Source organism: Apis cerana, linkage group LG13 (genome assembly GCF_029169275.1).
Source record: "Apis cerana isolate GH-2021 linkage group LG13, AcerK_1.0, whole genome shotgun sequence".
In the NCBI taxonomy this organism is placed as follows: Eukaryota; Metazoa; Arthropoda; class Insecta; order Hymenoptera; family Apidae; genus Apis; species Apis cerana.
Genome location: NC_083864.1, coordinates 2,220,584 through 2,236,377, shown reverse-complemented (window position 1 = coordinate 2,236,377; position 15,794 = coordinate 2,220,584). Strand labels below are relative to the sequence as shown.

Here is a 15,794-nt window from a genome sequence, read left to right as displayed (position 1 = left end):
AAATATAAAAGTTTTTATTATACGTTTTTATAAAATATGTATTACAAAATATAAAATATAAATAAAAATAAATAACAAATAAATAAATATAAATAAAATATAATAAATATAAAGTAAAATATATTTTAAAATTCACAAACATTTTTACAAACATCTTTCTTTACGACCTACCTTTACGACTAAGTATAATAAATAATAAAGTGAATAAAAATAATATTAAAACATAGTATACAATACTGATATTAAAATTATCAATTATCATTAAAATATTATATAGATTTTGTTACATTAATATTATATTTAAATTACGTTTTATAATCTCTGTGCAGTTATAAAGTGATCGTTTATATTTAAATTTAAAATTTCTAAAAAGAGAGAAATAGCTTTTTTAAATTTACTTTTTGAATTTTAAAAATATCAATTCCATATCATTTTTAATTATTAATATAGGAAGAATCATGGTATTTTTTTGTGATGTTGTATTCAATATTTGTAAATTTTTATATTATGCTTTAATGAATATTCTTCATTATATCTATAATTATCAAGAAGTTCAGAATATTGATACATAAAAATATGTTGCTATTGTATTATATTTATATTATATTAGAATTATTCGACGAAATATAATATATTATATAATGTATTTCGTCGAGTAATTCAAAATAGATGTTGTAAATTTTTTTTATTATTTTCATATAATATAGCCTAAATGTATATCAACTTCAAGAAATAATTTTAAAATTTTTGTTAACATTTCCTCTTCAATATTTAAATTTTTAATTTTATATTACTATTCTATATTACTTGTTGTACATATTAAATTTTTCATTAAATTTAAATTAATTTAATAATTCAATTGCAGAACATATTCTATTACTATTTTCATCATTTATTAATTTATAAGTATATCTTCAAAAGCAAAATAAAAAGTGATGTCCAATATTTCCAAAAAAGTATTACCTTTTGTTTTATTATATCAAGAGTAATATTCCAAATGTTAAATATTATTTTAATATAATCTATTTTAATTATCATTAAATTATAAAAATTTAAACTTCTTTGCTTTTTCTTTATAATTTTTTTCTCATTTAAATAATTGTAAATATTAAATTCCGTAGTAATATTTTTTAGTTTTTTATTTTGCTTTTTATTTATAAAGATTATAACTTGTAATGTTAAAAAAAATAGTGTAACTCTTTCATTAATTCATAATATTCTTTAATATTTTTTTTTGTATTATCATCTATATTAAATAATTTTATAATAAATTCTATTGTTTCCTTTTTTATTAAACATATCTAATGCATATATATTTTTTGACCATTTTATATTATAGGAAATAATTAAAATATGCATTTTATTATAGTTAAGGAATAGAAGAGATAAACATTTTTTTATATTGTAATCAAATTCATATTCATTTTTATATTTTTCAACCAATTTACTCATAGAAGAAGAATTCATAGGAAGAACTTCATAGGTTTCAGCATTTGTCCATATCACTTTATCATCATATTCATTACTATACTCTTCGATATTTTTTCTAATTAACTCATTTTTATTTATTTCTCCAAAATGACCAAAATGACTGACACAACATATTTTGTTCCATTTCGTTTTCATTTTTATCTTGTATTTTATGTAAATTAAACAGTTTGATTTTTCTAGCGAATGTAAATATTAGATTCTTTAACCAAAAGAAAACAGGAATTTCAATTTTACTTTCTTCGAAAAATTTCTTCCCTTCTTCGTAGGAAAGAAATCTATCTTTTTTCGGATCCATCATCCAATTCAACATTTTTACAAAGAATCTATCGTATACAATTTCCGTTTTGGTAATATCAAATTTCTTACCGATTTCCTTCTGAATGATGTTATTTAATTCTTCTTGATTAGGTTGATTAACAGCAAATACAAGATGATTTAGAAAATCTTCTATCTCATTAATTTTATAATTAATATTGTTCTCTTTTATATTTTCTCTATTATATTTCTCTATTGTATTTTTTAATAAAGAGATTACATTACTTTTAAACATATAACGTGCGGATTGCTTTTCGATGAATTCCATATCCAAAATATCATCTTCATCTTCTATTTTCTCAATTTCAATATTTGCATTTTTCAAATTTTCAAAATCCCAATCAATATTAGTATAAATGATTATATCTTTTATCGTGCTATTCTTAAAGAATTTGTCATTTTTAAATTTTTGAAAGGAAATATTTAATTAAACTGTAATCACGTTTTTTTGATAATAATTCATGTTTTGTTATTTTATAATGTTCTTTTAATTTGTGTTTAGCTTGTAATAGACGATAAGTTTTTTTGTTATCTTTAGTATATTCGAATACTAAATCATCAAATGCATTAGCTTCTTCTATTTCTGTACCTAAGCGAATTGAATAACGTTGATGTTGAATACGAAATTCGAATATGAAGAATAACATTAATAAGTTTTGTTTGATAGATATAACCATGCATTGCGTTACATTTTTTTCTTTCGTTCATATGGTTTTTTTGTTTTTTGATTAAACTCTAGTTGTTTAGAAATTTTATTTATTTGAAATTGATTCGAATGTTGTAAAGCATGAATTGTATTTTCATATTTATTATTATAGTCATGAATATTTTTTGGACATAACATAATTTTATATATAATTATATAATTATATATATAACGTTCTTGCGATATAAATCTATAAAAATAAACAAATAATTATTAGAATATATTTTGTATTTTTTGTATAATTATTAACATATTAATTCAAATTTTTTATTAAATTTTTTATAATTATTTAAATTATTGTTTTTTGTTTTTAAATGAACCGCTATATTTTCATCATCTCAATAGGAAGAGAAAAAAAATTATTTTCGAATGAAATAATATATAATATATAATAAATAAAATAATATATTTGTATATTTTTGGAGCATTAATCTTAAATACCAAAATATATTAATTTACAAAATATGTTAGAATATGTTAGATGTACAAAAATATTAATTATATTAATTTGTATATAATTATATTATGTATTGTATATATGTATTGTATATAATTATATTTTTATATTTATTATATATTATTATATATTTGTATATAATTATATTTAATATTAAGTTATAAATAGTAAGATTTTTAATTAAAAACGATAAGTTAAACAAAATAAAACGGAGATAGAACGAGAAGAGATTTGATTTAATTCAAATTCACTTCAATTACAATTTCAAGCTTAAAATTCTTGGAAATTTTGATAAATTTTGCAAGATTTGGAAATTTTAAGATTTTCGACAGCATATTTTTTGTATATAATCAATATAATCAATATAATCAGAATATAGAAATATATTAAACATAAAATAGCAAAAAATAGCAAAATAAATAAAAAAATTTGAGTGTCAGAACTATAAAGAAAACAAATCAGAGATAAATCTAATAATTTGTTAATTATGGATTTATTTTTTTATTACTTCTGCATTCGAATCTTTTTTTTTTTTATTCTTTTATGTTTTCTATACTTGGTTCTACTATATACGAAAAATGCCACAAAAATTCTTAAATTTCTCAAAGTCATTTTATAAGACTTATTAAAATTTTTAAGAAAGAGAAATAGAATAAAAATGAATGCATTGTTATAAATTAACCTCAAAAACTTCGAAATATTTTGAAATTGAGATTCGAATATTTATCATTAATAAAACGCGAATTTAAATTGTTTACAACGTTAAAGAATAAATTTGAATTTTTTTTGTTTAGTTTGATTTATAAAATAAAATTGATCTTCTAAAAATATATTTACATTTTTTACAATTAAAAAAAAAATTATTGAAAATAATAAAAATAAATTTTTCTATTAACTTATATAACTTTTACTTATTATATTTAACTATTTTGTTTATATTTTTTTTTTACACTTTATATTTTTTAAACACTTATCTAATAAGATATCTAATATCTAGTATTTGTTATCAATTAATAACAAAATGTCTACTAATAATGTGAAGACATTGATATGAACATAATATATTCTATTGTGCGATGTGTTAATAGTTTTTGGCTATTTTATTCATTCTCTCTTGATTGATAGAAACAGTTATAAAATGAAATTTTAAATTTTTTAAATCTGATGTTAAACTCTGATTTTACTATTGTATGAAAACATTTTATATATTTTATATATTTTACATAATTGATAGTGTAACAATTTCATATTATGTTTCTTTCCTTAAGTTCCTTAAGTTAATTTTTTTCTCTATACTTCTAAGATAGAGAATATAGAGTTTTATATCTAATAATCTTGGAATATAATTCCGTTTTGCTACTCTATGATGTTATAGATTCTTCTTTATTTTATAAATATTTTTTTTATTTTCATATTTGATAAATAATATTGTTGAAAAAAATCTATAAAAAATATATAAAAAAATAAAGAATCTATATAAAAGAATAAAGAATCTATTACTCACAAAAATAATTGAGAGACGAACGTGATATCTTTTCTATCACTATCATTAAAAATTCTTCAATTATTTCTTTGATAAACTTTCACACAAGAAAAATATATATAGAAAAATATATTATCTTTATTTAGTTATTAATACATTAAACAAAATTAATAACGGCGATTCACTTTCATATAATCTTTGTCTAATGTGGATACCAATGATGATGTGATATATAGAATGTTCTGAGGGATCGAATTTTAATTATACACTTATCAATTGTAGTTAGGCAGAATTTCTTATTTCATATTTATAATTTATATATAATAAATATAATCTATAAATAATATAAAATTAAATGTACAATAACGAAATTAATATAAATATAATACAACAAATACGAAGATATAGAAAAATGAATAAAGAAAATAACGAATAAAGAAGAAAAGAAGAAAAGAAATTCGTGATTATCAGCCAATAGCTGTAATCGTTATTTTTTTCATGTGTATTAATTCATGAAGATTTTGCTTTATTACAGTTACAATTAATGATTCAATTTGTGGAACTGATTGTATTTATTATAATAATTAACTATATTATTATTCTATTTATTATTATTTCTATTATAGAATCTAATGTTAATGATAAATTTGTTTGATGATAAATTTATATCTAAATAGCAAATATGAATGATATAATAATAATACATCAAATATTTTATAATCATATTATAGATATATTATAAATATTATATAGATATAAGATATATATATAAAATATGTATATAAAAATTATAATTAAAATATATTATAAATATAATATATTTTAAATATAAATAAAATTATAATTAAAAAGTATTTTTTTAAATAAAATAAAATAAAATATGCTTACAGAATTTAAAATTCTTTTAAAAAAAATATCTTTAACATAAAAATAACAGGAAAAAAGGATAAAAATAATAATACAATAATAATAACAATAATAATAAAATATGCAATATTGATATCAATAGAAATCAGCTTCTGTTAGGAGAAATTTTATAATATTAAAACTTTTAAATAAATTCTCAATATAATGTTTATTATTTTCAATAACATTGAATAATGTATTTCGTTGGTTATCACAAATATTTCAAACTTACTAAATGCAATTTTTTTTAGTTTGGTGATGAGATCGTTATATATATATAATTTTTTCACCAATATATTATATTTTGTTAAATCGAAATTGCATAATTTATATTAAATGAACATGTATTTATTTTGTCAAATAATTTTAAAACTTTTTTTTAAAATTTTATTTTTTTTTCTTATTTCTTAATATTCTTTTTTTTAATTCGCAAAATTATCCGCATTATTTGCTATACTAATCAATGCATAGAAAATGTTTTGAATCTGAATTAATTATTTAATATTTTTAACAATTTAATTGCAGAGTTTACTTTATTTTCATTATTTATTAATTTTTGTAGCAATATATATTCAACAATATATCTTCAGAAGTAAAATAAGATATAACTTTTAATATTTTCAAAATATTATTTTTATTTTCTTTTTGTTTGATTATAGATAATCATTTGATAATATATCTAGAGTAATATTCTAAATTGTAAATATTGCATCATATAATTATCAATCGTTAAATTCTGGAAATTTAAACTTTAAAACTTCCTCCGCTTTTTCTTTACACTTACTTAAATAATTGTGAATATTAAACTCCTTGTCAATATTTTTTAATTTTTCATTTTGTGTTTTTATATAAACTATAATTTATTGTAATATTAAAGGAAAATAGTACAATTGTTCCATCAATTCTTTAATATTATTTTTTTCTATATCATTATCTATATTAAGTAATTTTGTAATAAATTTGTTGTTTCCTTTTCATCAAACTTATTCAATAATATTTTAATATATGTATATTTTTTGGCCCTTTTGTATTATAGAAAATAATTAAAATATGAATTATTAGAGTTAGGAAAAAGATAAAAAATTTTTTATGCCATAATCAAATATATATTCATTTTTGTATTTTTCAGCATTGTCAAAAATAAAAAGACATTTTTGAATGCTTAGTTTTTCTAATTTGGAAAGTGAATTTTATTATAAAGATATTTAAAAAAAAACAATAAGATAAATTATATCGATGATTAACATGTGAAATAAATCTTGAATATATTCTAGAAACATAATAAGTTAAAAAAAAATTTTTTAAATTATTTAGAATTTTTTGAGAGAGTTTCAAATATTACCTATTTTGTATTCTAATGGTAAATCAGATTCTGACTTATCTACGAAAGATATTTCCCGTCAATTTCTCAAATAGATGGATATAAAGTATATCTTCTAGAAATGCTTATATATAAAAAAAAAAAAATATAGAATTGAATTAAGAAAAATCAAAAAATAGTCTTCAAGGAAATTTATAACTTGCTCATTATTACAATACAAATAAATTAAAGATATATATTTTTAAAAGCAATCGTAAATTTTTTTTTATTTCGCATGTCGATATTGTTTATGACTCAATGTAGATAAATAACTTCCAATAAGATACAATATATGTCTTTTTTTTCTTCGATTAACAAAAAAATTAATAAAAAACATAAGATTATGCATCAAAAATTCATTTGATAATTTTATGATAATTATACAATTTTATGATAATTACGTTTATGATAATTATACAAGATATTTATAAAAAAAAATATATACATATTGAACCAATGAAAAAAATTTATATGTACATATTATTATAATATTTATTTTTAGAATTATAAATAATTCAAATTTATATTAGAAAAAGAAGATGGTAATAGAATGAAAATACTCATTGTTAACTAGATGTGTTTTGTTAACTTTTGTTAATAATTGTTAACTTTTCTTTAGGAAAATTTTAATAGGGAAATTTGTTTAGTAATTTTTCTTATGTTTTTATAAAAGCAATTTATTAGTGTAACTTGTGTCTGTCTATTAAAATAATCTATGTCGATACAGTTTATAAATATATATATGAAAGAAATATAATAATTTAATTAAACTTAAATTTTTCAAAACTTCAATTAAATAAGCTAATGAAATAATTTTAAATTTTATAATTAAGTTTCATAATTTCAAATAATTATCAAAAGCACTATTCAACTAAGTATAGTGATTCCTTATTCAATATTTTTAAATTGACAAATACTATTTAATCGAATATTATTTTATCCAAATAAATCTAATTGATCTTTAATAATTAATAATAAATTAGTTATTAATATAGTTAATAATTATTGATAATTAAGAAAACTATATTAAAAAAAAATATAAATATATATAAATATAAAATTTAATCGTTTTATGCATCATTATAAGTGATTATTATATGCTCAACGTTATACAATAATAATAAAAATTATAATACAATAATAATACAATAATACAATAATAATACAATAATAATAAAAATAAATAAATTTGATTGTTATTTATTGTATGTACAAATAAATATTTTATATAATATTATATTTTATCTCGTAACAAGATTAAATATGTAAATTGATAAAAGTATAAGTGATTAAATATTTATAATTATGACACTTAATTAATACAATTTATTCATACAAGTAATTTATATAATGTTTTTCGACGTTAATTAATATTCTGTCTTCAAAATTATTTTTTTGTTTCAAATATAACTTATATTTACCGCTCAAAATTTTTATAGCATAATACATCACATTCACGCTACGGGGAGCCACAATGATACATAGTGACATAACATACACTATGTATTCATGCAAGTTAAATGAGAATGAAATAGTAATTGGTAAATGTGTATTTTGGGCGTTGACCGCTAGTTAATTACAATATATAGTACGATTTCTTTTCTAGTTTTAATTTTAATGCAAAGTTTTTTTTAATTTTAATATAAAAATTAATCATTTCATTTGTTATGAAATGTTATAAAAACATAATTGGTTTTCGTGTATTATAGAACATGTGGATCTGGATTTTGTTAATGTTTGCTTGCGGAAACGCAGAGTTTTGGAATGGATTGGATAATAATCAAACTGGATTTGGCTTACGAAATTCTAGAAATCCAAATGACAATATTATAATAAAAGAAGCGTAAGTTTTATAGATAATAATTAAACAATAGAGCATTGATATATTTATAATTTATACATATAATTTATATGATGATTTGTTAATGAATTTATCAAAAAATTTCATTATTTTTAATCATTTCAAAACTAATTATTTAGTTGATTTTACTAGTTGATTTATTTACATTAATTATAAATATAACAATTAATTTAAACTGTTTTTTGAGATATTAAAAATTAATATTTTGTATTTTTTGATTGATTTGACTAAAAAATATTTTTTAATTATTAGGTTTTATTAATTAAAATAAATTATATAAAATTAGTTTATTTTATGTTAGTGTGATGTTATATTGTATTATTATAACTCATTGAATTGAGATTGATATTTTTAGATTCTAATCACAAAATAATATATTATATTATATTTAAAGTGATATTAAATAATATAAAAAAAATTAAATATAACAATTTAACTAGTAATTAATTAAAAATATTTTAAATTAAAAATATATAAATTCCAAAGTATTTTTGAATAATTATTTTTACAGTACCTACTTTGTGGTTGCATCTCGAATGGTTAGGCCAGGACAGATTTACCGATTAGATGTAAATGTTTTATATAGTGCATTACCAATGATGATACGTGCATCCATTCAAAGAAATGGAGTAGAAATAGCTGCAAATTTTCAAGAAGTAAAAGAAGGAATTCCAGAAACTTTAATGATGAGATTACCATCTACATCTGTCAATGGAGAATATAAGTTAAGAGTGGAAGGAACATATAATAGTTTAACTGGTGGTCAAGCATTTTTAAATGAGACCAAACTTATATTTTCACAACGATCAATGACAATTTTTATCCAGTTAGACAAACCAGTATATATGCAAAGAGAAACTGTGAGATTTAGAACTATACCAATAGATACTGAACTTAAAGCATTCAATAATCCTACAGATATATATATGTTAGATCCATATAGAAGAGTAATGAGACGGTGGTTAAGTAGACAAAGCAATTTAGGAACAGTATCCTTATCATATCAGCTTTCTGATCAGCCTGTTTTTGGAGAATGGATTATACAAGTAATAGCACAAAATCAAATAGAAGAGAAAACTTTCCTAGTTGAAGAATATTATCAAACACGTTTTGAAGTTAATGTTACAATGCCAGCATTTTTTTTTGATAATGATCCGTATATACATGGCACAGTTCAAGCAAATTATACTAGTGGTGCACCAGTAAGAGGAAATTTAACTTTAAAAGCATATGTCAGATCATTAGATAGGGCATATACAGAATCTACTGAACCTGTAGAAAGATATTTTTATTTTGATGAATATTATCCTGCATGGTTGAAAGTATCAACTTATTTAGAAAATAAGATTCCTGTATTAAGATTTTTTAATGGAACTTATCATTTTCGATATCCAATGTCAGAATTATTAAATTATGTCCCAACTGCAAATGGAGTAGAAATTACTGTAACTGCAACGGTTGGCGAAAGATTCTTAGATGAAATAATCTCAGGTTACTCTATGGCTCGAATTTTTAATTCCACTACAAAGATACGATTTTTAGGTGGATCACCACAAGTTTTCAAACCAACAATGCCATTTACTTTAAATTTAGTAGCGTCATTCCACGATGATTCGGCATTGAGACCAACGCAATTGAAAGGAGCTGTAATGGAAATTCGCGCGGATATCGAAATGAAAGCAGGTGGTCACAGAACACTAGAAACTCAATATTTAAAACATTTGCAAGACAATGAAGGCATTTGGTCTACAAGAATTGATTTAAGAAAACAACTTGGACTTGATCATAATGTAGATCAAGCACAACAAATTCTCAATGATATCTCTTCTATGAAAATTTTTGCTTATCTAACTGATGGAGAAGGATTCAGAACACAAACTGAATTATTGTTATTGGCACATGAATCACCAAACCAACAACATATAAAAATTTCAACATCCACAGAGAAACCCAAAGTTGGCGAATATATTATATTTCATGTTCAAACAAATTTTTATATTGATACTTTTAATTATCTCATCATGGCAAAAGGAATTATACTTTTAACAGGACAAAATATTATGGAAAACAATATAAAAACATTTGCTGTTCCTCTAAGTGCAGAAATGGCACCTGTTGCAACTGCAGTTGTATATCATATTGGGCAATATGGTAATGTAGTAGCTGATTCTTTAACCTTTTCCGTAAATGGTATTTCACGCAATAATTTCACTGTATTTATTAATAATAAAAAAGCTAGAACAGGTGAAAATGTTGAAATAGCTATTTATGGAGAACCAGGAGCATATGTCGGTCTTTCAGGTATAGATAGATCATTTTTTACCATGCAAGCTGGAAATGAATTAACATATGCTAATGTCATATCAAAAATGGCACATTTTGATGAAGATACAAATGGAACTCATTCCCATACTTGGTTATATCATGAAGGTGATCCAGATGAAATTGTTTACTTTCCATCATCGACTTTTGGTATAGATGCCAATAGAACATTTGAATATGTAGGATTAATAGTTTTCACAGATGCTTTCATTTATCGAAGACCTGATAATTGTAATATAACTCAAGGATATGGAGAATGTCTCTCTGGAAAATGTTACATATTAGATAAAAAATGTGATGGAGTATATGATTGTGATGATGGTACTGATGAAGCAGCTTGCGAATTTAAAAATGCCACTGATATTGCATTATTTAGAAAATGGCGATTTAACAGATTAAAAAGACAATATGAAAATGTTTGGTTATGGAAAGATATTAATATAGGACCTCATGGTAGACATATTTTCAATATAGATGTGCCAAGAAGACCAGTCCATTGGATGGTTATGGCGTTTAGTATGTCTCCAAGTATGGGTTTTGGTATGTTACCAAAAGCCATTGGATATATGGGAGTCTTACCATTTTACATTAATGTTGAAATGCCTACTCACAGCAAACAAGGAGAACAAATTGGTATCCGTGTCTCTGTTTTTAATTACTTGTGTCATAATATAGAAGCTGTAGTAGTTCTAGCTGATTCCAAGGATTATAAATTCGTTCATGTTGAAGATAATGGTATTGTACAATCGTATAAACCACGTACATCTTTCGGTGAACATCAATTCTTTATTTGGATTCCTGCTCAGGATGCTGCCATTGTTTATTTACCTATTGTACCAACAAGACTTGGAGATATCAAAGTACATATTTATGCTACTACTGTAATTGGAAGAGATTCAGTTACGCGTAATTTGCATGTAGAAGCTGATGGTCTTCCACAATATAGACATCAGTCTATTTTACTTGATCTTAGTAATCGCGCCTATGTATTTCAATATATGCATGTCAATATTACGGAAACACCTATTATACCATATGACGAAAATCGTTACTATGTATTTGGATCAAATAAGGCAGTGATAAGTTTAGTCGGAGATGTCGTTGGTCCGATTTTCCCTACTATGCCTGTTAATGCTACGAGTCTCATGAATCTTCCTATGGATTCTGCGGAACAAAATATGTTTAGTTTTGCCGCTAATTTGTACACAACTTTATACATGCGTTTAGTTAATCAACGTAATAGAACGCAAGAGAAAGAAAGTTTTTATTATATGAATATTGGCTATCAAAGACAACTTTCTTTTATGAATCCTGATGGATCTTTTAGCTTATTTCGTAGTGATTGGAATCAATCTTCACCAAGTGTTTGGTTAACAGCATATTGTGCTCGTGTTTTACAAGAAGCACGTTTTTATGAATGGGAGAATTATCTCTATATTGATCCCGAAGTAATAGCTCAAGCAGTGTCTTGGTTATTGAAATATCAAACACCTGAAGGATCATTCTATGAAGTTACATGGTTACCCGATCGTAAGATGAACAGCTCTCTAAATTATGATTATGATGTAATAACTCATAGAAATATCAGCCTTACAGCTCATGTTCTAATCACATTGCAAAGTGTGAAGGATTTACCTGAAGGACTAGGAACACAAGTTGCTGTAAGTGCTGTAGGTGCAGTGAAATGGTTAGAAAGAAATTTAAAATTATTAGAGGAACGTGGAAAACCTTATGAAATAGCAATAGTGTCATATGCTTTATTATTGGCAAAAGCCTCTACTGCAGGACAAGCATTTAATATATTAGCTAGACATGCTCGTAGAGAAGGAGGATTAACATATTGGGGTAGAGAACAAGTGCCTCTTCCACCTTATAAGTTAGAAAATCAAAAACCATTTCTTCTACCACGTTTACCATATATGTATGATTCAGAAAACATCGAAACTACTGCCTATGCTCTTTTGGTACATGTTGCTCGACAAGAAATAATGATAGAGCCTATAGTAAAATGGTTAAATGCTCAAAGATTGACAGATGGTGGTTGGGCTTCTACGCAAGATACTGCGTGGGCGATGAAAGCATTAATGGATTATACAGTCAGGTCAAGAATTCGAGATGTTAGTTCATTGACTGTTACTGTAGAAGCTACAGCTCTTCCAGGACAGACTAAAACATTGTTTGTCAATGATAATAATCTTGCGAGGCTTCAAACTATTGAAGTAAGTTCATAAATAAAAGTTAAAAATTAAATATATTTCTGTACTTAATATTAAATTCTATTATTCTAGATACCAGAAGCTTGGGGAACAGTAAGGGTACAAGCAAAAGGTGCTGGATATGCAATTCTGCAAATGTCTGTTCAATATAATGTAGATATTGCAAAATTCCAAACACAACCACCTATAAGATCTTTTGATCTAATGACCAGAGCAAATTTTCATGGCAGAAATCAATCTCACATTTCATATCTCAGTTGTCAAAAGTACTACTTATTAATATTCAAATATTGTAATGCAAATATAAATTTATTTTATTAACTTTTGCGAAAAATTTTTTTAGATGGATAAATACAAATGAATCTTCGCGTTCTGGTATGGCAGTTTTGGATGTAACTATTCCAACAGGATATATAATTCAACAACAAACTTTGGATACATATATCAGATCAAAACAAGTGAGAAATCTTCAAAGAGCACGATTCCAGGAAAAGAAAGTTCTTTTTTATTTTGATTACTTGGATCAAGAAGAAACATGCGTGAATTTTACTATAGAAAGATGGTTTCCAGTTGCAAATATGTCGCGATATCTTCCTATCAGAGTTTATGATTATTATGCTCCAGGTGAATATAATTAATTATGAATATTTTATATTAAATATAATAATTTTTTTAAATTATTATTCATTATATTTTTTTTTCAGAACGTTTCAATGAAACTATATTTGATGCCCTGCCCACTTATACATTAAATATTTGCGAAGTTTGTGGTAGTTCTCAATGTCCTTACTGCCCAATTTATAATACTGCAACGATGTTAGCTACATCATCAGGTTTTCTATATATTGTTTCTCTTTTAGTTATTGTAATAAGATATTTTCGCACACAAGAATTTAGTATAAGTTAATTTTCTTACTTAACAGTTGATAATTTGATAAAAAAAAGAAATAGCCTCAGTTTATATTTTATTCAATATTGTCATGTTTTTTCGATTTTTATTTTATAATATCTTTAATGCTAGAACTACTACTTTATAACATTTATATACATTTAAATATACTATACATAATACAGCATAGATAATATAGTATAGTATAATTAAAATTAAAATTGAATTATAAGAATAATTCAATATATATAATTACATTTTTGTCTGAATAAAAATCATTAATCTTTTTATATATATCATTTTTATGAATTATAAAAATAATTAATTTGATTGATTTGGTAGTTCTAGTATTAAGTCTATTAATTAACTATTTTGGTGCAAAACTGAAGTAATATATAAAAAAAGATATAAGTACGAATAAAAGTAATTGATGTAGTTTCAATTAATTTTATTTGTACTTATTTTTTATTTATCATTTTATCAAATCATTTATGAAAAAAAAACCGTCCATGTGTGATTTGTTAACATATATTGGAAATCTTATATTTAGAAAACGAGTAAAAAAGTAAAGAAGAAAACATATTTTTATACATTTTATAACATTGCAATAATTTAGATTTTGTATAATTTAAAACTCATATCACGTGTTTTTATTCATATCATTAATCAATGAATATGAATTTATGTAAATATTAAGTATTATTCTATATATAGTTTTTAAAAATTCAAAACTGTAGTTAAAGTAATGTGTTCTAAGAGGCAAAGAATTATTAAGTACAAATGAAATATAGTAGAGATCGAGTTTTTTCAAGGCACATCAATAAAATATTTTTATATTTTGTAACAAAATTAATTTTTATTTAAATTTAAATTGATATTAAAAATAATTATCTTTTTTAATTTTAATGAATTTTAAAAATTCAAATTTTTTTCATAATCACTAATTTTCGATGATTTTGAATCTCTCTTTATTTTTAATTTTATTTAAAAAATTATTTTCAACTTTTTTGTTCCATTTATGAAGTTGTGCCAGCATTAAGTTATTTCTAGAGAAATCATAAGTATTATTGTTCTATAAGAAAGCTTTATTTAAATTAGGCATTTGCAACTTGAAAAATTGTAAAATTTTCGTAAATAGTGCCTTCATAATACCTTTGAACACTTATTTTATATTTGAAATAATAGATTAGAAAAATCCAGATTTAAAGAAATTAGATCTATAAATTACAAAATTAGTGTCATATAATAACATATGAGCATATACTTTTTCAAGTAAATACAAAAATGTATTTTGCTTGTATAAAAAAAGTTTATATTCTTATGTATAGTTATTTGTTTATTCTAACATCAAAGATTTATTTTTACAAATGTCGCACTTATGTTAAAATGATATATTAAATCATAAGTTTTAAAAAGAAATATTAAATGATTAATACTTTAAAGATATGCGATATAATTATGTATATAATTATTAATTAATTCATATAAATATAAAACAATAATCTAATACAGTAAAATCTTCATATTCGCAAAAGATTCAAAAGCTTTCTGCTGATAGTGAAATTCATGAGTAATATATATGTGTGTATGTATATACATATATATAGATATAATCATATATATATATAATAAGATTATATATATTATATATTTATATATATATATATATATAATATATATATAAGATTATATATTTATATATATATATATATATTATTATTAATATATTATTATATTATTATATATACATATATATACTATACATGTATATTTATGATTTTTATTTAT

The 15,794-nt window shown here is 22.1% G+C and overlaps 1 protein-coding gene across 2 annotated transcripts; it reads left to right on the top strand.

Moving 5' to 3' along the window:
* The first annotated feature begins 8,207 nt into the window (after window positions 1-8,207).
* Window positions 8,208-14,065, top strand: LOC107996988 (CD109 antigen). Of its 2 annotated transcripts, XM_017055321.3 has the most exons (6): window positions 8,208-8,306; window positions 8,428-8,561; window positions 9,091-13,120; window positions 13,190-13,383; window positions 13,461-13,741; window positions 13,822-14,065. In XM_017055321.3, exons 2-6 carry the CDS (start codon window positions 8,431-8,433, stop codon window positions 14,022-14,024), a joined length of 4,839 nt encoding a protein of 1,612 aa, XP_016910810.1. In that variant the 5' UTR covers window positions 8,208-8,306; window positions 8,428-8,430; the 3' UTR covers window positions 14,025-14,065. The 2 variants fall into 2 exon arrangements, with proteins under 2 accessions (XP_016910810.1, XP_016910811.1); XM_017055322.3 differs by lacking the exon at window positions 8,208-8,306 and having other exon boundaries at window positions 8,313-8,561.
* Window positions 14,066-15,794: the final 1,729 nt, after the last annotated feature.

Bases quoted from the DNA above. Each gene is read 5' to 3' on its own strand.
- LOC107996988 (XM_017055321.3), top strand. From the start codon at position 8,431: ATGTGGATCTGGATTTTGTTAATGTTTGCTTGCGGAAACGCAGAGTTT. The intron at 8,562-9,090 runs GTAAGTTTTATA...TTATTTTTACAG, and splicing joins AATATTATAATAAAAGAAGC to TACCTACTTTGTGGTTGCAT. The intron at 13,121-13,189 runs GTAAGTTCATAA...CTATTATTCTAG, and splicing joins CGAGGCTTCAAACTATTGAA to ATACCAGAAGCTTGGGGAAC.